This window comes from Canis lupus, chromosome 28, assembly GCF_048164855.1.
Source record: "Canis lupus baileyi chromosome 28, mCanLup2.hap1, whole genome shotgun sequence".
In the NCBI taxonomy this organism is placed as follows: Eukaryota; Metazoa; Chordata; class Mammalia; order Carnivora; family Canidae; genus Canis; species Canis lupus.
Genome location: NC_132865.1, coordinates 32,545,644 through 32,571,583, shown reverse-complemented (window position 1 = coordinate 32,571,583; position 25,940 = coordinate 32,545,644). Strand labels below are relative to the sequence as shown.

General features: G+C 42.3%; 1 protein-coding gene across 6 annotated transcripts in view; it reads right to left on the bottom strand.

Moving 5' to 3' along the window:
• Positions 1 to 25,940, bottom strand: part of NSMAF (neutral sphingomyelinase activation associated factor) — a 57,102-nt gene that overhangs the window by 7,519 nt on the left and 23,643 nt on the right. For 3 of the 6 annotated variants that reach the window (XR_012020178.1, XM_072804544.1, XM_072804547.1), the window contains exons 6-23: positions 25,220 to 25,270; positions 22,619 to 22,690; positions 22,262 to 22,309; positions 22,117 to 22,169; positions 14,841 to 14,970; positions 13,088 to 13,159; positions 12,749 to 12,857; positions 10,636 to 10,812; positions 9,088 to 9,167; positions 8,441 to 8,531; positions 8,294 to 8,357; positions 7,091 to 7,142; positions 6,867 to 6,987; positions 6,347 to 6,478; positions 5,301 to 5,343; positions 4,795 to 4,958; positions 3,296 to 3,404; positions 1,903 to 1,961 (exon numbers count right to left, since the gene is read on the bottom strand). Coding sequence is in view for 5 of the 6 variants with exons in the window: in XM_072804544.1 (XP_072660645.1) it covers positions 1,903 to 1,961; positions 3,296 to 3,404; positions 4,795 to 4,958; positions 5,301 to 5,343; positions 6,347 to 6,478; positions 6,867 to 6,987; positions 7,091 to 7,142; positions 8,294 to 8,357; positions 8,441 to 8,531; positions 9,088 to 9,167; positions 10,636 to 10,812; positions 12,749 to 12,857; positions 13,088 to 13,159; positions 14,841 to 14,970; positions 22,117 to 22,169; positions 22,262 to 22,309; positions 22,619 to 22,690; positions 25,220 to 25,270 (1,627 nt within the window). In the remaining variant the exon portion in view is untranslated. Of the gene's footprint in view, positions 1 to 1,902; positions 1,962 to 3,295; positions 3,405 to 4,794; positions 4,959 to 5,300; positions 5,344 to 6,346; positions 6,479 to 6,866; positions 6,988 to 7,090; positions 7,143 to 8,293; positions 8,358 to 8,440; positions 8,532 to 9,087; positions 9,168 to 10,635; positions 10,813 to 12,748; positions 12,858 to 13,087; positions 13,160 to 14,840; positions 14,971 to 22,116; positions 22,170 to 22,261; positions 22,310 to 22,618; positions 22,691 to 23,929; positions 25,271 to 25,940 lie in introns of all 6 variants that reach the window. The other 3 variants (XM_072804545.1, XM_072804548.1, XM_072804546.1) reach the window with 2 other exon arrangements.

The window sequence follows — 25,940 nt, the reverse complement described above, 5'->3', positions numbered from 1 at the left end:
TTTCTTTTTTTTTGTTTGTTTGTTTTAAGATTTTACTTATTTATACCTGAGAGACACAGAGAGAAACAGAGAGAGAGAGAGGCAGAGACACAGGTCCAGAGGGAGAAGCAGACTCCATGTGGGAGCCTGATGTGGGACTCGATCCCGGGACTCCAGGATCAGGCCCCGGGCTGAAGGCGGGCGCTAAACTGCTGAGCCACCCGGGGATCCCCAAGTCTAACGTTTTGACCTAATTTTCTCAACACCGACATACCAAGTCCTGAGACTTCATAAAGTGGAAAGCATTTCCAGCATCAGCTTGGAAGCAAAGTCCAAAGAGTGAACACAGCATTCCCTGAACTTGGCCCTGTGGGGCCTTCCTGAGACTCTCCGGACCGACCTGCCTTTGATCCCGCAGTTCCGAGCATTCGCCTCAAGGTCACCAGCAGCTTATTACCCTGGGGCAGCCTCAGGGAAGGAAGCCCGCAGGGCTGCGGGTAGCCCCACGGGTAAGGATGCTGTTCTCCCAAACAGGACACCCCCCCCCCCCACCCCGTGCTAGAGGCGACCCCGACAAAGGCTGCCGAAGAGCCAGGCTCCCAGCTGAGGGCCACCCAGGTGCCCAGGCAGCGAGGTGTACACCCCGGGTGTGAGCAACACGGGTCCCTTCGGGGTGACCATCAGGATACGTATAAATCAATAATATGAGTTATTAACAGAAGAAACAAACAGGAAAAAAAAAAAAAGCTCTTGACTTAAAAAAAAAAAAAAGGACCCGCTTTCCCCTTTATTTGGTAATTGTACAAAGAAGTGATAATCATGCTTAATGAGCCTCAGGGCTTTATGGCCTGGACGCTCCCCAGACTCGTGGTTTACAAGGTCATCCAAGTACAACAGACGGAGGGACTGGATGAAGCACATCAGGCAAATCCAGCTAAGAACGCAGGCTCTGCTTAAAGATGAAGCCTTACAGAGACCCTGCTTTCCAGAGGCCTGTGGTCTCGTGTCACGAGGCTGGCACCCTGTGCGGGCAGGATCCTGGGGAAACGCAGACGGCTTCCCTCTATCAGAGCATCGCCGTGTGACCCCAACGGGGCCCAGTCGTGTCCTGCACGGTCACTTCCCCTGGCCCACAGCAGAATCATCACCTACGCTTTGGGGAACATCCTGCTTTACGCATCCTGGGATTGCACTTGAGAGAGAGACAGGAATGACGTGCTACAGGTCATAAGCCATTACAGAACCTGAGTGTGGTGACTGATTGCTCTGGAAGCGTTTAGTTGCAGAGCACCACTGCCAAGCTTAGTCAATGAAAAACATAATTTCATATGATAAAGAAAGGCTAAGGAACAAGTACCCTGCAGGCAGCCAGCTACTAACTCTGCCAGAACAAGCTGTCTTAAAAAACAGAAGCAGGATGGCCAAGAATTTGATGACGTATAAGGACATTAACAACGTATGAGTAAGATTTCCAGGGAAATTCTATAACACACACCCTGAAGTATGTACCAACTGACAAAAGGGATAACCTTAACAGCGAACGAACGCACACTTGCAGGCGCTACAGCACACCATGCCCTGGGGCATCCTGCGCTGGACCGACCCTCCACTGTCAGGCCTGTTCTTGGCTCAGGCGGAGCCGTGGCGAATGTGCAAGGGTCCTGCGGCAACGGCAAAAGCCCCCGCTGAGCAAGAAGATGGGAAACAAGCTCCTTCTGCCCTGTCCCTTAAATTTCCAGAAACAGAAAGGCATTTTCATGATTGTTTTGGCAAACTGCAAAGACGTTATGTTAAATGCCATGAACTGCTCAAAATTCACTTTACGTGGAGGCAGCACATTCCAGAACAAATCCTTGACCGAGAGCTAAGAAACCTGGATACTGCACGGTTCCAGTAAGCCACTTTTCAGGCAGGAAGACATACCTTGTGAGGTTGTAAAGACAGAGGACCCGTTGCAAGAGACCGCTATCCCAGTAACTGCCCTGTTGAAAGACAGAGTGTTAGAAGTCCCCAACCACCGGGTGCTGGGACGCTAGTCTCTTTCAAGTCCTCGATTTCATTTTACCAAGTTTCTGTATTTTCTTTTGTCAGAGCTCGTCTGCTGGATCTGCCCCCCCACCCCACCCCCACATTACACCCCCACTACCAATTTGAATTTAGTTTTGGCAATACCCGTGGGTGGAAACCACTCCCGGTCTCAGCTTTCCTAGCTGCCTGATTTAAAGTTGAATATGTTCCTGATGCCGGGAAATCTGCTTCTTTTTCGATTCCACCTTATGTGACTATCCCCGAAATTACTGAAAGTCTTCTTTACAAGCACTTCACTTGCTTGACTTCTGAATCGAATTTACCAGAGCATCTGTACGGTAATGATACGACTGTCTGGTTCAACCATTTCCTCTTACAGGTTCATTCATGTCTTCACTGCTTTGGACAATAAGGCCTCTTTCTATGTGTCACTTAGAGAAGTTGAGGAAAGGAAAGCCACTGTTATCATCAGTAAGGTGGAACTATGCATATCTTTGCAGGAGGTTGTGCTCTGATCTGGAGCCATCGATCTGAAGCAGACTGGCACCTTCAGTCCCATCCACAACAAATGGTGTCTGTGATACCAACATGTCAGACACGATGTCTACGGCCAAGGTGCAGGCCAATGGGCTCGTCTCTGAGCCCGGGTTTTCTCATCTGTAACAGGATGTGGCTGAGGGGAGGCCAGTGTTTCTCAAGCCTTTCTGTCAAAATGTGTAAATACCTTTAATGGTATAAGTCTGAACCCTCATAGCCCCTCTGGGTTTGACAGGAAGTCCTTTCTTTGAAAGTATAGGTATTATTTTTAAAACTCCTGGGAACTTAGCCCTTTGATCTAGAAAGCCCTAGAAAGACCAGGGGGTAGAAATGACAGCATGGAAGGCTGACATAAATCTATTTCTTTTTAAAGATTTTATTTACTTATTTGACAGAGAGAAAGAGAGAACAAGCAGAAAGAGCAGCAGAGAGAGAGGGACAAGCAGGCTCCATGCAGGGAGCCAACGTGGGGCTCGATCCCGGCACCCTGGGATCATGACCTGAGCCGGAGGCAGACGCTTCACCGACTGGGCCACCCAGGCGTCCCCAGAAATCCATTTTGTGCCAAACCTTCCCTTGCCACATTGACCTCAGGTGGCTGATCACTATAGATGTTTTAGGGGGATGAGAACTCTCAAGACAAATCAAAGTAACGCTGAGAGGGACTCCCACCCCCTGGACTCCACAGGCAACAGCGTCTCTGCAGGCCAAGGGCCCAGGTTCTGCACGGACAGCACGGGGACGTTCTTACTCTTTGTGGATCTTATACTGGTCGTGTAACTGCAGCTTGGCGATGTTATTCCAGGCCAGGGTTTTGCTTTCTTCCGTCAGGTCTTCAAAGGACTCCTCACCTGGAGAGACTACAGTGAGCTGTGGCTGAGTGAGGCACCTCAATTAGTACCGCGCGGCAGACAAGCAGCACCGCCCGCGACGTCCCGTTCAGGCCAAACGACCAAGGAGGCACACCTTGGTCTCGGCCCCGAGACCGAACTACTCTGAACGTGCCTGCTACACAGCGCCCTGTTTGTCAAGGGAAGTGAAAAAATGTGTGATCTAAGAAAGGAAAAAAAAATCCTTTGGCGAAAGATGACAAAGTTATCATCTTTGAAATATGCCGGTCTCTTTACACTCGTAGCAGTGTTTGCCGACGTGCCGCTCGGCCGCTGACCTAGGAACCTCAGGAAGTACGAGGCTGAGTAACTATTTCCTTGTCAGGAATCGCTGCAGAAGCCGGTTTGTTCCCCAAAACGCTGTGGGTTCACTTTGGTGCTGACGGGGGAGAAAGCGGCCTGGCGCCCAGGCCTGGACAGGGGACGCCGTCCCTCCCGTGCCACGAAGGCCTGGAACAATCACCCTCGGGTGCAATCACAGGACAGTGGGATGAGCCTGGTGACTAAGCGGGCCCGGGTTTGAGAGGCGTCACAAGATCATCCCATGGTCTCTCTGACGTAAGCCCGGGCGCATTATCTCTCAGAGGCCTGCTGGCCAGCCCTGGGTCCCCGGCCGCCAGCACCCCTCCACGCCTGGCGCCCCCACCCAGAGCAGACACGCCTGCAGGGGCCGAGCACTCACGTGACCCCGCCCCCCGGGTTACACAGAGTGCGGGACCCCTGGGAGCCTTCGGGCTTGAGGCTGTGCTCTGTGAAGCTGGGTGAAGGTGAGTAGCCTTTCCTCCTCCTCCACATACTAGATGTGACACGAGGGTCACATTCATTTTAGCACCCAGCACACAATGGGGGGGACTGTGTGTCTGTTCCAATGACTGAGTAGGAAAAAAGAATCAAAGACGACAAAGCACCCTGAATTCGAGATGTGTGGGGAAAGAGAAGGAGAATTAGGGACAGAGGAAGGAAGTCCTTTCTGGGAGAGCCCAGGCGAGACAGCAGGGCCAGCAGCCGGGTGTGAAAATGACGGGCTAAGCAGCCAACGCTGCCTTGGAGAACCAGACAAACGAAGGAGAACCCGAGCCACAACAACAACAAAGCACTGCCAGGTCTCATGTAAAATGAGTAATACCACCGGGAAGAACTTGATTTTCTTTAAAATCAGCAGTTAAACACAAATGAAACAACAACAAAAACAGGCTTGTCGGAGCTGTTTTTCAGGAGAACTGCAGCAGGACGCCCGCACGCAACCTCTGTCTGCCACACGACAGTTCAGGTTTCCCCTGGCCTTCGGAATCTTCAGGAACATCTCGATCAGAAAAGAGAAACAAAGGGTGCTCACATTTATTCTCTTTACAGAACTCACCTGGAGAATCTGCCATGGGAGCATTATGACTATAGGTTTGGGAGAAATTTTTAAACTTTGGGGTGATCCGTCGTGGATGTGGCGTCACGAAGAGTTGTTTCGGCGTCTGGCCAAACTCCAAGATTTGGGTCAGCATGGCTACTTTCTCATCAGGGTCCTCAATGCTTTAGGACAGAACACAAATAATGCAGTGAACCACGAGGTTCAAGTTCTTTGAAAGCATAAATGTCAAATAACGCAAATTAACAGCAGACAGATTTAACCCTCAAAGAGTAATAGAGACTACATGCCAGGACTGTCTAAGCCTCATCACACATCTTTAGAGAATTTTCAGAGGCTCAGTACCTTACCGAGGGGGGGAAGGATATCTTCCTTCCTTTACGGGGGAAGCAAAATATGATTCACTGTAAAATTTCCACACCTTAATATGATCAAAGAGCTGCATTAATCGTTTAGACAAAAAGATATTTCGTGACTCAAGTAGAAACTCCTAGACATACAGGTACCTGTTAAGGTCTACGCCTCCTTCATAGGTCAGGGGATGAAATACTGGAGAAAAAAAAAAAGAGAGATGAAAAACACTCTTGAAAGAGGTGCTGTTTGGTTTATAATAGGCGCGCTCTTGTACAGAATCTTAAAAACTCAACAACTTGAAACTTCTATTCAAAGAAACTGATGGTCACTTTGCACAAACAGACTGGTAACATCCAACAGCAACAAATATCAACTTGAGTTATTATCTTTTGCTGAGCAGAAAGTCATCGGGCAGGTGAGACAGTCTGTTATCTCCAGGTATTTGCCAATTAGCACTTCTGCCCCCAGGGGAAGCACAGATCACCCTGCACTGCCCAGCGAGCGAGGTCAGGCCGGAACTTCCAGCTCCTCTGACCTGCTAGCACCACCCAGCAACCTGGCGGCAGGTAAGAAGGAACCTGAGCAGGACGTGTATCATGCTGGCTTCTTTCTGATCAATTAATAAAAAGCCCTGGGTCCCTTCAGAGGAACTGGGGGTGCCCTTCTATCATATTCTGATTTAGTTTAAGATTTTATTTATTTGAGAGAAAGAGAGAAAGAGAGAGAGAGAGAGAGAGGGAGGGAGGGAAGGAGGACGGGGGGCAGGGGTGGGGGGAGCAGAGGGAGAAGGATAAGCGGATTCCCCACTGAGCAGGGAGCCCGATGTGGGGCTCCATCCAGGACTTAATGACCTGAGCTGAAGGCCGACAGACGCTTAAAATCCACCAGCTGAGCCACCCAGGCGTGCCAAGATTGAGTTTTAATTGGAATTAGTGAGTGGGATGGAGAGCACATGCTAAAATTGGAAGACTGGAAAAACACCTCTCAGAATCATGGTGGGGTTGGGGTTCTTTAGGCAAAAGTGCTTCCTCCTCTGTTACTCAGTATCTGATCCAGGGCCACTGAGCTGGGAGCCTCTGTTTGCCGATGGAAGATGCTTCTGCTCAACACATGAGCCTGACTGGTCTGGTCTTGATTCTTACTTTTTTGCTTTTGTTTTTGTCTAATGTGCTATGAAATTTCCGAGACTCTCACACACCATTATGGGCCCCAACGGCATCGCTCCCTTTTTGCTTGTAGCCAAATATCAGATCGATCCACTCGTGGAGGTGCTCAGACACATAATTGCTTTCCAGCGCGTCTTTGCTCTTCTGGAGAAAATCCTCGGGACCTATTAGATTAGACTCGATCAAAACATCAGTGTCTTGGTTTACTGTCTCCCATTTCTTTTGTCTATCCATATGTAGCTAAAGCTTCTAGGAGAGGGTAGAGGTACATATTTCTTAATGAGGTTTTTCTCTGTCTCCATCATACAAAATATAAATTTTGGCAGGGAGAGGGGAGTGGTGAAAATCATCTTTACAACATTTAGGTCTTCCACGTTTTTACATTGTAGACTCACAGACTATTTCTGATTTGGAACAGGACTGACAGCGCCTCATTTACATAGAGAATTATACTATTAGTTTTTAAAAATCCAGGCAACTAAATCATAATACTGAAACGGTCCCCCCAGGTGAAACATTGCTCTAAGTCAGTACTTCCAAGGTGGTACTCACTCCGTGCCCAGGGGGGAAGTTCCACATCATCAACCATCTGTCCTCCTTGTCTCTTTCCCAGATCCAACTTCAGATTATTGACTAAAAAGCTGACATCATCACCATAGAATTCTGGAATCAACTGAAAGTTTCGCGGGGGTGGGGGAGAGAACAGCAATGAACATTTTTTTAAAGCAGTTAGAAACCACAAGTCCAGTGAATTATTACCTTTATTAACTGCTTACCTCTTTAAAATCTGTTGCACCATCCAAACAGTTTTTCCAAGTTTCTCCAATACTAGATAAAAAAAAAATTAACTGATCTGAAGTCTTGGGTCTGGAAATAGCAACCACAGCACTGTCTATACACCTAAGTGTTGTCCTACACTTCACCTGTATTAACCTGTTTCTCTAACTCATTACTCTCAACAACTGTGTCAGGATCCCCCTTTGACAGAAGAGATGAGACGGCTCCTCAGAGCTCATGTGGGGAGTGACACCGGGTGAGGACACAGATGCAGACAGGGCATCTCCAAGCCTACACCATGAGCCTCCGTGCATGCACACTGCCTCATTGACAGGCCAACACAGGGTGGTACATAAACACGGATAATCTAGCACGGCTGTTTCAATAGCTCATTTCAAAAAGAATTCAAAAGAAACATGCATACAGTTTAGAAAAAGACTGGAGAGACATAGACCAAAGGATTAACAATGAATATTATCTAAGTGTGGTTGGGAGGTCAAGTGAACTTAATTTTCTTCTTTGTATTTTCTAACTTTTTGGCAAGGAAATATTCCTTTTATAATTAAAAAAAGTCATTTAAATACTTATAGGAAATTATATTCAATTCACAGCAGAATTATTTAGAATAATGAGATACTGGAAACAGTCTAAATGTCCAACAATGCAGAGACAGTGAAAATACTTAAATTATGGCATATATTAGGATGTGATACAATAATTTAAAAGTCACTGAAGAACATTTGATAACATGGGGAAAACTTCAATATCTAATACAAGGCTAGGACAGGCAGGACAAAAGCTGTATTTAAAAGAAGTTCTGGGATCCCTGGGTGGCGCAGCGGTTTGGCGCCTGCCTTTGGCCCAGGGCATGATCCTGGAGACCCGGGATCGAATCCCACGTCGGGCTCCCAGTGCATGGAGCCTGCTTCTCCCTCTGCCTGTGTCTCTGCCTCTCTCTCTCTCTCTATCATAAATAAATAAAAATAAAAAAAAATTATTAAAAAAAATAAAATAAAAATAAAAGAAGTTCTTACACACACACACACACACACACGACTAGAAAAAGCCTGAAAGGAATAGATGTACCCATTAGTGATTCTTTACATTTCTTGACATTTTTGTATCCAGGTTTTTTGAGCAAACATATTGTATGTTTATAATTAGAAAGTTTAAAAACTGGTAGGTGAAACATTGGGTCAAACCTGTTGAACATTCGGTCTGCATTATCAAATCTTCCATTCTGCAGGCACAGCATGTACTCGGGCGCTAGAGGGGAAATCAGAGTTAAGTGAGAGAACAGAATCTCTGAAGAATCCACATGAATTGGGAGGGTTGATAAAGAATCTTACCGATCCTAACAAGATAAAATAGCACATAACCCGGGGATGAGTAGTGACTGCCGTACATGAACTTTGGCTCTGGCATTTCCTGGTAGCGGGCCTACAACAGATGGAGAGAGATCCTGCTTAGATGTTGGCCATGAAGATAGTGACTGACTCAACTGGTCAAAGCCTAAAATTGGGGCATGGATACATATCCCTTAGTTTCTCTCTTAAAGGGGAAAAGGAGAAAAGAAAAGGGGGGAAAAACTGTGAACACACACAGTATTCCTGTGACAAGTATTTTGCTTTTCTTGGCTCTGTGGGAACAACACTGGGCTGGATTGAACAGAATGGATTTTATGTGTCTCTTATGTGATTTACCAGAGAGCACCTTCGTGCAAATAAATCCGTAAACTGATTTGTGATCAAGCCACAGTCTCCTATGTCCTGAATTGAAGGCAGAAGAAGCAAACGGTGGGTGGGTGAGCAGCTAATAAACTTACAGGGGAAGGCAGAGGGCAGAGAGGAAAGTAAGAAAAAATAGGATGTAGATCCTCTAGTCACTCATCATAGACCTCCCCTAAGTCTTGGAGAAAGGAGTTTCCCTTACTACAAAAACAGAGGCCATGGCTCATGGAGGTGCTTAGAAGCCAGGCATCCCCAAAACCACGTACCAGGAGTCTCTCCAGCCTTTCCTTGTTTAGGGCCCCTACTGGCCTGCTAAGATCCCGGAAGGTTCCTGGATTTGACAAATCTATAGAAATAAATACATTTTAAAAAATGAATTAAAATAAAGCAGGCAAGCTTATCCTTAATAACATTATCTCCTCCCCATAATGGATACATAGGCACACACATTTCTTTCCACAAATAATTCTTTTTTTTTTTTTTTTTTTTTTTTTTAAGATTTATTCGAGAGAGAGAGAGAGAGAGGCAGAGACACAGGCAGAGGGAGAAGCAAGCTCCATGCAGGGAGCCCGACGTGGGACTCGATCCCGGGTCTCCAGGATCACACCCTGGGCTGAAGGCAGTGCCAAACCGCTGAGCCACCTGGGCTGCCCTTAAAGATTGAGACAGACCCCAGAATTATAGTATTTCTGATAGTCACTTACATAGCTGTAAAGGTTAGCGCTTGAGTTCCGAGTTAGCAAGTCACTCAAGAGTAGCAGCTCTTAATTGAAAACGCCCTGATTACTGATTTTTTTTTTAACTGTGTTTTAACTATGTTCCAAGGAAAACAACAAAAAATAATCACATTTTAAAAGTCAGTATTCTTCTACCAAGATTTAAGGTCAATTAGAGTGAATATTATTATTCTCTGATAATAACATAATACGAGAATTGGGGACGGAATATTTATCAGAGGAATAAATTATCATATTCCCAGAAAGTCTCTTATTTCTTTCAAGTGAAAGGGTTTGATTAGTGAACTATCAGAAGGAATTCACTGCTCACAATATATAATTTAGACTATTACAAAATCAAATTATAATACAGTCACATTTTTGTTACAATAATTTGAGAGAAATACATATACCCCAGGGTTAACATGGTTCTCTCTCATTTATGTAATTATTGATTTTTGTTTCCTCCTTTAAATATTCCAGTACTTCCTAAATGTTCTGTAATGCATGATTACTACTTTTGGCAACCACATGCTTGAGTGTGAATTTTATCTTATTTTACTTTTTAAAGATGTTATTTACTCATGAGACACACACAGAGAGAGGCAGAGACATAGGCAGAGGGAGAAGCAGGCTAGAGAGCCTGATGTGGGACTCGACCGCAGGATCTGGGATCATGACCTAAGCCAAAGGCAGAGGCTCAACCACTTAGCCACCCAGGCGCCCCTTGAGTGTGAATTTTAAAACAACAGGACAATCTGAGACAAATTTTCAAAGTGAAAAACTTAAAAGTATCTCAAGTGTGGTCGTTACAGGTAATAACGCCAACATCGGCTTAAAATCATAGGCATACTTTCTGGGTGGGTCTTTCCAGAAGTCTGCGAGTCCTCTTTTCAGGATTATAAGACTTTAAGGGAGAGTGGAGAAAACACATAAAGAACCCCCAGAATTTAGATAACGCTGATCCAGTACATCAGAATGGAAGCTAGCAACCTTTGGTACAAGAATCCAGATGGGTTCTAATCTGTCTACACATACAACACGGCTGGCAATCGGAACACCCCCTTTCCTCCAGAAACCCCACCCTGTGGCATTTACCAAGCTCGGCACTGCAGTAGTCGCTGATGATCCAGGGGAACACGGGGTACTGCGACAGGTCGTTGCAGCTGCGGTCCGCCAGGTTGTTGAGGTGGAGCAGGTACTGGTAGTTGGAGAGGTGGCCGCGCTGCCACTGCAGCGTGTAGCTCTCGGCCGTGCGCTCGGCCACGTGGTGCTCTGAGGGGAACAGGGCCCGCAGGGTCACCGCTGAACTTGGCCAACCCTGGCTACATTATACTGAGCGTAAGAAACTAGAGGCTTTACATATAGATTCTTCGATGCATTTTTTGAAAAATGCATTTTAAGAAAGCGAGGTAGGCCGTGGTTGGTTTTCACCAAACACCTGTTGCACTGAGCTGGCGTATCTCCCAAAGATATTCGCCAGGAGGGAATATTATTACATATGATATAAAATACATCATATATATTAAATATTTGTTGTAAAACAAATATGAAGGTATGGAGCAAATATGTATGTATTACGTGGTGACGGATGACGTTCACTATATTATATACAGGCCACCATATATACAAAATGTTTGAGTTTCAATGCCTTTAAGAAGCTGTGACCATTCGTAAAAGTTTATTGCCCCCAATATTTATGAAATTAAAACAAAAAACAGTCTTTTAAGTTTTCTTTTAGATCAGGAGGAGGTGTACAGCCACAGGTTTGCCAATGCCTGTGTATTATGTATGCGTGTGAGGAGTGAGAAAGGAACCCAGTGAAGGAGAAAAGGTCTCTGGCAGGAAAGCACTTCTCAAAGACCAGAGCCCGGCAGCTCCCCGTCCCGCCGAGACTACCTCAGGAAACATACGGTTAGTCAGCAGCCGTAGGGTGGGGGGTAAGGACAGCTTTCCTCTCAGGGAGCGAAGTGACTCTACTGTTTTATTTTGTTCAGAAGATTCTGCCTTAAGTGTTTTGTTGGCTGGACCAAGCAAATTATCTAACTCATCTGTTGATTCAATATTTATTCCTCTGATTTTTACCAAGTTTCTTCTCTAACCAGCTATGAGGAAAGGGCCTAAAAAATCAAAATGCTTATTCTCATTTCCCACACTCACAACACCTCAGAAAAAGTCTGGCCAACCCGAGGAATCAGATCAGAGAGAGTAAGGAAGCTTTATAGAAGACAGGTTTTTAGGTCATGGCAAGTGTTTTGACTTGAGATTTTAGGACTCACCATGAAAGCTGAGTTTTTTGTTGTAATCTTGTTATACAATTAGAGGAATAAAATGAAAAAAAAAATTTAATCAGGAGGCAGGAAGTAACAGTCAACTTGTACCAGAGCTATACTCAGGCATTAAAATAAACATAATAGCTTAATGTGAGAAGAAAAAGATATAAACTCTAAATCAACTATAAAATAAAATATATTCCTTATTGAAAATAAACTATTCTTCTGAGGGAAAATTCTATTTCTAAGGGAGTAAGAACAGCGAAGAAGATAAGATGGCATTAATAAAATCCCAACATCTATTTTTGAAAATCAACCTATTTTAGTTTTCTAACAACTTGTAAACAAAAATGATTTATTTCAACCATACAATTTCATATGTTTATGCCTAAAAAGAAAAATGAGGTGCTCTTTCCAATAAAGGTGGGAAAATTCACATTTTTCCAGGAGACTTAGAAACTATGAAAAGCAAATCAAGTCTCATGGTACTATACTGAGTACAGAAGGCTCATGTGCTCCTTTTATGTGTTTTCCAGCTTTGTGATTAAGACCACAGCTAACGATCACAAGCACATGACCAGATAACTCACTGCTTCACATTAAGAAACCAAGTCTCGGTTTCCATAAACGAACATAGACATAACTGAACAGAAAAATAATGAGGTCGATTCTTTATACTCCATTCAACCTGGGGGTTGTTAAAATACAAAAAACATTTAAAAATATCAAGAGTTTTTCAAACACACAATTGGAATGAACTATTACCAAATATCATTTATATTTCCCTTAGCTTTTAGAATTCCATTTTGCCAACCTTGTCCCTGAGAGGACGACCCAGAGAGGTGATTCTAGATAGCACTTCTCTTATTTCCTAACTCAGTACTTAAAAGTTGAACTACCTTCATATGAACAGATACAATGAAGGCTGAGCACCATACCGAGATATGTGGCAATATAAAAATAGAGGTCATCTCTATCTTGAGGTTCATAGAACTTTAAGTAGATGTCAGAACAGAGATCATCTTCTGTGCAAAAGACTTCCAAGCCCTATAAATTCAGAAAGAAAACAGTAAAATAAATACCACTGGATTTACCTTGCAATCTCAAAACAAGCTATGGAAGTACAAAAGAAAGACTTGGAGTCAACGTGCTTAATACAACATACTTGCACTTTTCAAACATGCCATGAGTGCTTACAAGTCAAAGTCAATACACCATTGGCCGAACTGAAGCTATGATAATCATCCACCCAGAAGTGACATTCCACATGAACTCACCAAAGGCATGAGGCCGTGCCTCCTTTTGTAAATGCGGCGGACATCTTGGAGTGTTATCTGGACCACAGGTTTCTTTAAAAGTAGAAAGACAATCTCAAAAATCAACATTCAGACACAGTTAGAAGCTGTCCTTTGGTACCAGAAATGTGAAAAAGTGGCCAAATCTTGCCTTCCCAATGTGTTACATGTGAACAGTTGGAAAGGGAGCTTTTAGAACAGGCATTTCTGGTTTTATGTCCTGGTCTGTCCTCTCTCACTTACTTCCTGACCATGGACAAGTTTCCCTACCCCCACTCAGGACCTGCCAAATGATAATGCACTGATGTATCATTCAGGGTTCTGCAAGGCTGCTGAGTGATAAGGGATATTCAAGTGCTGCTACAGATAACCTCTCAGGAATTCTGCTATCTTTTTATAGATCAATGGTTTTTTTTAGAACTGACACAGTACATCTTTTTTTAGAATCTCGTTCTTTATCTCCGTAAAAACTATATTGTATTAAGGCTCATAACAATAGTAGCAAGCAGGGCCACTAAATTTTTCTTTTGTTATGAGGAGGAAATTTTTCTTGCTTCTTTAGAGGCTTAAAACACTAGTTATAGGAGAATGAAAAGCCACTGAGATTGGCTAAACGGTGACATATCCACCTTTCTCCTAAGTGAGAGGGAGGAAGAGCCCACATGTGGAAACTGCCTGAAGACTGGTCAAGGATCCTAGCCCAGAGAAGTGGGAGGGGATACATGCTCCCCCATCGATCGTGGAGCTACAGCACATACTCAGATAGTATCCCACAAGCCACAGTTACAGCAGTGGCCAAGGCACTATCACACCAGCGGACAATGCCCTTCAGCACTGTGAGCATCTATGGGAGGGCTGGGTGAGGGTGCCGCGCCACCTTCTGGACAGGACTGTCACAGCACCATTGTTCACGTAGAAAAGTATTAGATGTTTCAGGGACCTAATGACTGGCCAGCCTGGAGAACTTCTAGGACGGAGCTTCCTATGACAGAAAACACGTTCTTTAAGCTGCCCTGCCAAATGGTCCAACGCACTATCAGAGTGTATTAGCGTTTCTATTCTTCTGATGAACCAGTCCAAAAAGTATTCACATCTAAATAAAGTGACAAATCTCTACAAATTTTACTGTGGAAATCCGAGTTTACTTTTACAATCTGGCCCAGCAAATCTAAAGTCATTGTGAAAGAGGACACTGTTTCCACCATCACAGTAGAAACGCTACAGCTGCTCAGTTAGAGCATCTCCACATGTGCCTGTGTACCACCTGGCAGAAGATATTGCTTGTGACAGCTTCACATCTACTGATTTTGCTCCTAAAGGAAAACAGGAAATACCCACTTATTTGTACACATAAGCAGATATACAGAAAATACCCATTTCTCTTTAATTTTAGTATATTTCAATGGTCTCTTCCAGAAGTGCTTCCAAGTAGAATGGTAGAAACCTCTAACAACCCTTTACTAAAATTGGGGGGGAGCAGGGCAGGGTTACTTTTCACAGCAGGAGCAAGTGACCCAGGAATTACTGAAAAGAGTTCAGAAGAGCTGGAATCCGATCAGCAGGCATCAGGATGACCCAGGGAGGCCTGTTAAACACAGAGCTGCTGGAGGGGAAGAGGGCGATTTTCGATCCTTGACAAAATAGGAGAACACTGTAACTGTGAAGTCAAGTCCACAGGAAAGATGAAGACCCCAGAGCTAAAGTGGCTCTCGTCTGACTCTGTGTCTCTACTTACCGGGTACCCATTGAGAGGCTGAAAATACAGGTTTGTGTCAGTGATGCACACATGTCCTGGATTCGTCACCAGCGGTGTCACCATTTCTGCTTTGCATTCCATGTGCAGCTTTTCAGAAACACTTTGGAATCTGACAATACAGTTTTCAGCAACAATAAGAAAAATCACAAATCAATGTATGTTCTAGGTTTAGCTTTCTTTAAGGGAGCTATAATGTGACTACACATGACATCTGTCTAAACACTATACTTAATACAAGAAAAATGGTAATATAAATCCATTGCTTAAGTAAAACTGATGTTCTTCACTTATTTAATTTCTTAAAAAAAGATTTTATTTATTTATTCATGAGAGACACACAGAGAGAGGCAGAGGGAGAAGCAGGCTCCCCGCAGGGAGTCTGATGTGAGACTCGATCCCAGGACCCCAGGATCATAACCTGAGCCAAAGTCAGACGCTCAATGACTGAGCCACCCAGTTGCCCCAAAACTGATGTTCTTTAAGAGACAAAAACCTGACATTCTTTTAAATGGTGTATTGAGGGATCCTTGGGTGGCGCAGCAGTTTGGTGCCTGCCTTTGGCTCAGGGCGTGATCTTGGAGACCAGGATTGAGTCCCACATCAGGCTCCCGGTCCATGGAGCCTGCTTCTCCCTCTGCCTGTGTCTCTGCCTCTTCTCTCTCTCTCTCTGTGTGTGACTATCGTAAATAAATAAAAAAAAAAATTTAAATGGTTTAGTGAGAACTCAAACAACAACGAAAGATGGGTTTATGTGCCACAGAAGAGAAGACAGGCAAATAAGTAATACCAAACAACCCTTTATAGCTGAACTCTTCTTCTAGAATAAACTGGTCTCGAAACTATACCTATATTAACATATTTTTCTATTGTTGCATCTCTAAGCCCCATTTTTATAGTCATAGGTGCCATTTATTTCACACAGCACTTTGTAAGGCTATGAGTCCATAATTACAATTACTTGTAATTGTAATTACAATTCCAAGGTATGTTCCAAGGTATGTTCTTTTGTGGCTTTACTACAGTATAACCAGTCAAATGTGATTTTTCTACCACCCCCTCCTAAATTATTTAACTAGTTGAAAAAGTCCATTTTATTTTTGCTTACTAATTAGTAAAAAAAAATAGAGGGGAAACAACCAAGTTATCAGTATTTGAAGGCAATTCTTTAGTTACATAACTGGGTTAAAAATAAATCTCCCCATTGTTATAAGTAACAACGGGACAAAAGCCCACGGGATAGACTTCTACTTCCTTAGGAAGTGAAGGGGACCTTAGAGCTGTCACCCTAACCACACACACCAGCTAGAAGAGCTACACAAGCCTTTTTAAAAGCCATCAGAAAGCTCAAGATGCAAAGAAACCTAAATGAAGAGAGCCACGATTGGGTGTTGGGTGGCAGGAAGAAGAGCCACCTGTCACAGATAAGGAGGACTGCAAGATGGAGAGGGGTCTGGACGGAAGCAGAAAGCAGAGTCGGGACTGGAGAGCAGAGGGGCGAAAATGCTGCCAGCTGGGTGGAGAGCAGAGGGAAATCTTCCAGGGTTCAGAAAGCTAGTGGCTCAGCTGGAAGGTGCAAAGATATTTCCAGGGTCCTTAGAGTGCTCAGATCCCAAGCTCCACTGGAAGAAAGTCCTGATCCCTCCCCGCAAAGAACAGTGGGTGGCAGAGACAGGGACATAACCATGGCTGCCACAAAGCCCTGACCCCACTAGATCATAGATGGTGCTGCCAGAGCCCCCAGGACAAGATCGGGGACAGAGGGGTGGGCGCAAGCAACCACTTCTGGAGGTAACATAAAGCAGCATTCAGTTAGGTCTCTAAGGTTCCTTTGAACACATGGTACCCAGCATGCAACAGAAAATTACAAGAACCTTACAAAGCAACAAGGAAATATGACCCATGCTCAAGAGAGAAAAGATTCAACAGAAGATGACTCGAGGTGGGACCCACTGGAGGGAGACTTCAAGATAAGAGATATGCTAAAGATCCAGAAGAGGAGCAACATGTGTGAAGAGAAGGAGCTTTCTCTCTAAAAAGTAAATTCAAAAAAATGAATTAAACACTCTCATTAAAAAGGGAGGTTGTCAGACTATAAAAAGCAAGACTCAACTATATAAAGTGTGTGTTTTTCAGAAATAAGGACACAGGTTAAAAGTAGAGGGATAGAAAAAGATATACCATGCAATCATACCACATGAAAAACTGGTATGACTAGATTAAAAGAGGACAAAGCTGACTTCAAGACAAATGGAAAAGGACGGATATTTCATAATGATGAAGTGTTCAACCCATCAAGGAGACATCACACATATTAATGTTTGTGAACCTAACAATACAGCTTCAGAATACACAAGGCATAAATTTGACAAAAATGGGAATAATTTCACAATCATTACTGGCAATTTTAACATCTTTCTCTCAGTAACTGATAGAACAAATTGACAAAAAACCCCAACAAAGTATAGATGATCTGAACAACCTCAACCAGGTGGACCTGAATGACAATATTCAGTAACTTCAGGTACACATTCCTTTCAGGGACAGAGGATGCATTCACCATGACAGACCATATGCTGAGCCCAGAACCAATCTCAACAGTAGCAAAATACTGAAATCATATAGAATATATTTTCTGAACCAAGATGGTATTTAATTAAAAATCCATAATGACAAAGTAATAGTAAAATCCCCATATATGCAGAAGTTAAATAACACACTTCTAAATAACCCACGAGTCAAAGAAGAAATAACACAGGAAATCACAAAATATTTTTACAGTAATGACAGTGAAGACATATCAAAATGTGTGGGACGCAGCTGAAGCAGTGCTTAGAGGTCAAGTTACATTTAAGTACCAATTATGTTACAAGAAGGTCTAAAGTTAGTGATCTGATCTTTGTAACATGTTAGAAAAAGAACAATTAAACCCAAACTAAGCCAAAGGAAGGAATCATAAGAGGGCAAATCATTTTTATATAAAATGGAAAAGTAGAGAAAAATCAATAAAGCCAAAAGTTGGTTCTTTGAAAATAATAAAATTGGCAAATCCCTGGCAAAACTGATAAAGAAAAAAAAAAGAGAAAATACAAAGCCGTGGTATAAGGAATGAAAGAGGGACCATCACTATAGATCCTACTGACATTAAAAGGACTTTAACAGCTTCATACCAATAAGCCTGGTATGAAGTGGACACTTTTTTTTGAAAACCACAACTTACCAAAACAGGCACAAGAAACAAAACCAACACAGTCTCATAGTAAGTAAAATAAATAAGAACACTCAGGCCTATAGGACTTTACCAATAAATTTGATTAAAATTTTTAGGAAGAAATACAATCCAAAAAAAATTTAAAAAAAAAAAAAAAAAAAGAAATACAATCCGCACACACTCTTTCGGAAAACAGAGAATAAAGGAACATTGCTACACTGATTTGATGATGCAGACATAACTCTGATAGCAAATTCTGACAAATACATTAAAGATTTACAGAGCAATATCCCTCATGAACACAGATGTAAAAATCCTTTACAGAACACAGGCAAAGCAAATCCAGTAATAACAAATTATACAAAAAGAATACATCATGAGCAAGTTGGATTTAGCCCATGAAAAAGTCTGGCTTAAGACTGACAAAAATCAATCAATGTAATTCACAATATTAACAGAATAAAGTAGAAAAGATATGATCATTTCAGTAAGTACAGAAAAAAATATTTAACAAAACTCTAAACCTATTATTGAAAATACTCTCAGCAAACCAGAATAAAATGGAGCTTCTTCATTCTGATAAAGGGCATCCAAGAAACACCTACAGCTAGCCTCATTCTTTAGTTGTGAAACAAACCCTGTTCCTGTAAGATCAAGAACAAGGCAAGAATGTGCTCCTGCCACATCTATTAAACAGTACAACGAGGCAAGGCATAGAAATAAAAGCCATAAGGATTTCTGTGAAACTGTCATTATTCACAGATTAAACAATTATGTATACAGAAAACGCTATGCAATCTATAAACAACCCACCAGGACTAATGGGTAAATCTGGAAATGTCACAGAATACAAGGTGAATATAAAAACAAAACTAAACAACAACAATGTATATACCAGTAACAAATAACTGGAAAACAAAACTTGAATAGCATCAAAAGTCACCAATCGGGATACCTGGGTGGTTCAGTTGGTTGGGCATCTGCCACAGCTCAGGTCCTGATCTCAGGGTCCTGGGATCGAGCCCCATACCAGGCTTTCTGATCAGCAGGGAGTCTGTTTCTCCCTCTCCCTCTAGTCTATCTCACCCTCTCTCTCAAATAAATAGATAAAATATTTTTTTAAAAATCACCAATCTAGGAATCCATTCGATCAAATATGGCCACATGGACAGACTGAACATATAACACTGGGGGAAAAGAGGGTAAGGTGTAAAAGACCTCTGTGTATCTTTACGCCTTTACTTATCTTTACCTTATCTTTACCATCTTTACACCTTTTCTTTAGATCTAAAATTAGCCTCAAGTAAAGGGGGATATTTTGGGGTACAAATGGGGGAAACTTGAATATGAAACTATAAATTACATGACGTTAGAGAATTATCGTTATTTGGGTATTGTCATAGTATGGATGAGTGCCAGAGGATACCCTTTGAAGAGACACATGTTGAAGTAGTTATGGGTGAAGTGTCATGATGTCTTGCAATGTAATTTCAAGTGATTCTGCAAAAAGTATGTATTTTATACACAATGCAAATGTACATACACGTACACATGACCTATATGTATAGACACATATAACACATATATATCAGACGTACACACACTACATATACATGCGCACACACATGCGCTCACAGACCATGTGAGAAGTAAAGCAAATCTGACAAAATGTTCACAAACGAACACCTGGTGACTTGTCGGGTATCTGTGTTCATGTTATTCCTCCAACTTGTGAGGATGTGAAAATTTTCTAAATGAACAGTAGGGAAAAATAAATATAGTTATCACCTCATTTCTTCAATAAGAAAGTATCTTCTCAGAACTATGATGAAAGCTCACTTTGGCAAAAGTTTCCTTTTTTTCTTTGAGAGGATGTATACAACACCAGAGTATCTTATCTTCTACTGCAAGTTTCTTCCCCAGATTCTTCAGCCTAACATTTTAGAGACTGGATTAAATTAAGACTTCCAGAGTGAGCCATTTTTTAAATTAATGTCACACTGAAATCCAGGATTGAAAAAATCACTACTCAGAAGAATTATGCATTCTAAGTAGGTCAAGAGAAACTAATTATTCTTATTCCTTTTCCTTGCTAAACTGGAAGCTATTCTTCCCCTCAGCAATCCATTTACTTAGCATATCCTGCAAGTATTAAAATAGAAAGAAAATTAATGCTATGTAGGTGAAACAGAAAAAGCAGCAATCAAATATAAACACAGAAACATTACTGGCCAGATGGCTTTACTGGCAAGTTCTTCAACACTTCCAAATGAAGTGAAGGGTCACAAATCTCACAACGATCACAATAAAACAGAATATTACAAACTAATCTCATATATAAACATAATCTTCTAGCAAAAGCCTAGCACATCATAATCCATAAATGAATCTACTCAACCAATACTTTCTACGTTGTCCTTAAGCTGTAGTGATTACAAATGCAGAAATCTAAAATAAGAATCTAAAAAAAAATATATATTTATAGTGAATAGGCCCTGCAATAATTTGTCCATAAGATTTTGTCCACGTTACAGAGTTTATAAATAAAGTCAATGGAACTGATCAGAAAGTTTAGCAGGGTTGCTGACAACAAAATGAATACACAAAAACCCGCTGTGTTCTATATATCAATAATAAATAGAAAGTGAGTTTTTTAGGACACCATTTACAACACCATCAAAAAATATGAAGTACTTGGGATAAATCTAACACAAGAGAGGAAAGACCTTTATGGAAAAAAAAACCTTAAGGAAGACATTACAGAAGGCCTACATAAATGGGTGATTCATTGCAATCACAATCAAAATCTCGGGGAGCTTTCTTTTCTGGAACTCAACAAGCAGTTTCTAAATTTATACAAAGTGTGGCATAAGGCCAAGAACAATGATGACATAAATTAAAAAGGAAAATAAGATGGGAGGCCCTGAACTTGCAGATACCACAAGCTACTTCATATAAAGCTATGTGACTGCTACAGTGGTGATACAGATGAGATGCAAATCTACTTCGTAGAAGGCAAGAAAGAAATAAGAGAATGGATTCATATAAAAGCATAATTATTTGCATGAGATATCATATACTTAGAAAAGCCAAGAAAATCAATGAAAAAAAAAAAACACTGGACCAGTAGGAATGTGTCTCCTGGACCCTGCAGGACACCTTAGCAAGGTACCTTAGCAAGGGTCAGGAAAGACTTTCCATAACAACTGACAGCTAAGCTGAAATCAAGTAAGAGTCAGCCTGGTGCAAAAGAGGAAGGAGGCTGAGCACTCTAAGCAGAGGCAAGCGTACAAAGGTCGCAGGGAAGAGACCCTGGGACATGTGCGGGATCCACATAAATGTGGATAGCAAGCACACAGAATTAAGTCACGTCACCAGCGACCAGGGTTGTGCACAAGGGCTGGAACCTAAGCCATGGAGGGTTAAGACTATCCTGAAGGCAATGGGAGATCTTGAAGAGCTTTAAACAGACAAGTGACATAATTAAGCAAGTACTTTAGAAAACTTGCATTTTCAAAGTACACTCAGGACAGTAGGGAAAACAGGACAGGAGAAGGGAAGACAGGGGTCCGGTGGGCAAGCTAACAGCTGTCACAGTGTTCCAAGTGAAGGTGATGGTGGCCTCAACGACAGTGGGAAAGGATGGTGACAGACTAGAAAGATCCTAGAGAACACTGGTCAATGGGCCTGGCACACTGGCCATACTCAGGATAGAGAAGCCACAACGCGCAGGTCAGGGTGACACAGATGGTAATGCGGGTGGTTCAGGACAAGCAGGAGGAGGCCTCCAGGTGGAAGACATCCACTCCTTTTAGGGGTGTGAGGGAGTGAGGGGTGCCTCAGGAGCTCAGTTGGTTAAGCATCTGACTCTTGATTTGGGTTCAGGTCATGATCTCGGGCTCAGTGGTGAGTCTGCTTAAGACTCTCTCCCCACTTCCACCCCCGCCCCGCCATACTCACATGCACTCTTTTTCTCTCTCTTTCAAATACATAAATATATCTTTAGAAAAAACAAAAAAGACTCAGGGAATGAAATCATTAACTTACCTGTTTTTGTCAAATGATGTCCTAGCCAAACGTGACTGCAAAATAGCTGTTATCTATGAAAACAGAACCATGTAAAAGTATTTATGAGAAAACCATCAGTACGATTTAATTCACAAGAAAGACACAGACCTTTAGAAACTCTTACCATAGCAGTCTGGTCTCCTAGTTTGTCGAGGCAGGATGCTCTGTGAAGCTAAAATATTGCAAATATACAAGAATTTATTTTTTTCTCTAAAACATATAGGTATTTCCTTAGAACTAGAAATGAAACACAGCAATCATTCTGTTACTTGGTAACGGTTAAGATCACTTCTCATAAATCTATGACTTCTTCCCAATATACAGTTTTCAAATTCAACATATTCAAGTAAACTGCTTCATATTTATAAAAGAAATTATAGTTTCAGTGAGATGTGTAAATATGATTTTTTTTTTAAATGTTCTGCTGAAGTTTGCTTTGAATTTTCTGCCCGATGAATGCCTGAGCACGGTGCTGGCTTACCTGAAGCAACGTCTCCACCACATCTTCCACTTTCCCTGAAACGTCCAATTCAAAGACATACTCCATTTTGCCCTGACAAAAAAGGGAAACAAATCAAATCAAAGAGAAGCGGCATGTCAATGTCAAGCTGTATTCCTTTAAGAACACCTGCACCCCCCCCCCCCCGTTGACCCGTGCATGTCTGCCTGCACCCCACCCTGGAAGGTGAGCTCCAGGTGAGAAGACACTGTCAGATTTACTGCTACATTTATTATTTCTTCCCTTCTGCTAACTTGGGCTCAGTTTGCAGTTCTTGCTCTAGTTTCTTGAGGTGTATAGTTGGGTTTCTAAATCTGAGAAGTTTCTTTTCCTTAATGTAGGCACATATCACTACAAACTTCCCCTTAGTATGTACATTTGTGGCATCTCTCAGTTTAGGTGTGTTCTGGTTTCGATTTTGTTTCAAGATATTCTTTAATTTCCCTTTTTATTTCTTCTTTGACTCACTGGTTGTTTAAGGGCGTTGTCCGACTTCCACACAGCTGTGAATATTCATTCCGCCATGTATTTCTAGTTTTATTCCATGGTGGTCAGAAGGGATGTTTGGTAGGATTTCAATCTTCTTGAATTTGTTTTGATTCATTTTTTGACCTAACATTTGATGTCCTAGAGAATGTTCCATGCACACTTGAGAAGAGTGTGGATTCTGTGCTGTTAGGTAGAGTGTTCTCTATGCGTTCCTTAGGTCCATCTGGTCTACAGTGTTGTTTAGATCCTCTGTTTCCTAAATGACCTTCTGTACGGATGTTCTATCCATTAATTAAATTGGGGCATTGAGGTCTCCTATTATTATTAGGTTGCTGTCAATTTCTCCTTCCAATTCTGTCAATGTACGCTTCAAATATTTTGGTGCTGGGAAGATGGGTGACTACATATTGTGAAGGTTAATGGGATGTGTCACATGCTCTCCTCTTCTCTTTGTCCTGAGGGAGAGTCTGCCAGGAGAGTCCTGCGCTGTCCTCTGTCTGCTAGACCACGGGTCCCCTGGAGCAACAGCCTGATGTCCAGCTCTTATTTTCAGTGGCCCCAGGCATCTAGGGCATATGCCAGGTCCTGTCCCCACTCCAAGACAGGCAAGACAGAAGCCAGTCCCTTGGGCAACCACCCCAACAGAACACTGGACACATGGTCCAGTCTTGTCCTTCCCTCCGGGGAGAAGTTGGGAGCTGGGAGTTCTCTCCCATCACGTGGTACTGTGTTGCGGGAGGGCCTACAGTGAAAGGCTATTGCAAATGCCCCTATCAGCTTCAATGAGGCTGAGTTCATGCTAACCTGGGGAGCAGGGTCTCTCAGTTGGTTTCCAGGTTTGTTGCAAAAGGCATCATCCATGTACTGTCGATTGAATCAGTGTCTTCATGAGAGGAGCAAGGGCTTCCTAGTCTGCCATCTCTCATGGTCACCATCGGTGTCACCATCGCCCTCTTTCTGAAATCTGAAAATCCTTGGGTGTTCTAATTCCCACTGGAACAAAAGAGCTTTTCTTTGCTTCAGACAACCTCCCTAATCTCCTTTTACAGAAATTTTCAAAGAGCCAAGAAGAGCTTGGCACTTCAAGTGGATATGAGGAGGGCCTTAGGAGGGAGAGCCCCAATCCCCTCTGGCGGTGGTTCTCAACTTGGGGGGGGTGGGTAATCCACCACCCCCATGAGGCTTCCGTCAATGTAGGAGATACTATCCAACAGTAGGGGTAATGGTGAAGAGGGGGTGTTTAGTGGCTGGGAGCAGGCTGCACTGTAAGGGATGGCCCCACAAAATTAAGAACTATCCTTCCCCAAATGCCAACAGCACCACCTGGGAGTAATTAAATCTCATATTTACAGTTTCTGACTAGCACATGTAAGTGTTTCTTGTGCATAAACCCCCAAGGCCACAGCATGTAACTAACCCCACATGTTCCCTAAGTGCTGGCTGAGAAGCTGCAGAGACAGAGATTCAGCCTGTGAGGCTCTTCCTCATTTACAGAGGTGTCCCTATATAGGGCACTGATGTAGGTCCTATAGCCTGATGTAGGTCCTATAAAGACTCTTTTTTGGTAAAAGTTATCCCTTTGATATATATTAAGCTGAAGCAAAAGAATTCAATAAAGCATAGTATGGTTAAATGTAACATTTATGCTTATGTGACAGGTCCTGGAAAACCAAACATGGCAGTCAAACCTACTCACAGCTTCTCCCAATTAAGACAATTTACAAATTATAACTGAGCTCTCAAGAGTATTTTATAACCTATAAATATTTCTCAACATTTTAAAAACTATATTCTCAGTAATATCCAGCAAATAATCTTACAAATGATACATATTCTGATTTCAATTTCTCATCTAATAATTTAAGTTTTTCCCCCATTAGACACATTTGTTTTTAGGCCAAAAAGTTAATTGAAATGTCTTGGACTAAAGTCTGGTTCCCTTGGGTAATTTTGTTCTAACTGCTGGTAACAAGCTTTAAAATACTATACTCATTATTAGTATGTTTGATTAAAGATGCTATGAATAAAGTCACAGAATCTTATTGCTTAAAAAACGATATGAATTGCTAGGAATAAATGAAAAGTGGTACTTACCCTTTCTATTTTATATGGTGCAACAATGTTGTGTTCTTTAATGAAATACACCTGAGAAAGACAAATTGATACTTGTAAAATAAAAATTTTCATAGTAATGAGTTGCTATAAATTAGGATATTATGAATCAAATTTAGATCACTGTTACATAATCTCTATTTCCAAAAGCACTTGCATTAATATTAGTATGACTTTAAAGTTCCAATGTTAGAATAACAAACACTACATTAAAAAGAGATTCATCAAGGGGCAGCCCAGTGGCTCAGTGGTTTAGCGCCTGCCTTCGGCCTGGGGCCTGATCCTGGGGACCCGGGATTGAGTCCCATGTCGGGGTCCCTGCATGCAACCTGCTTCTCCCTCTACCTGTGTCTCTGCCTTTCTCTCTGTGTGTCTCTCATGAATAAATAAATAAAATCTTAAAAAAAGAGAGAGAGATTCATCAAGGCAACAAGGTAGCAACCATTACTGGGTAAATAAAATACTTAGGATGTTTTATGAATGCCAGTACTTGTACCAGGTAACCAAGTACACCAGTGAAGGAAGCTAGCTAATTTAAGTGCAAATTTTGTAAGAAATGGGTAAAACAAACTGTCGTATGAAATGCTTTTTAAAAAAGATTTTATTTATTTATTCATGAGAGACACACAAAGAGAGGCAGAGATATAGGCAGAGGAAGAAGCAGGCTCCCAACAGGAATCACAATGCGGGATTCAATCCCCCG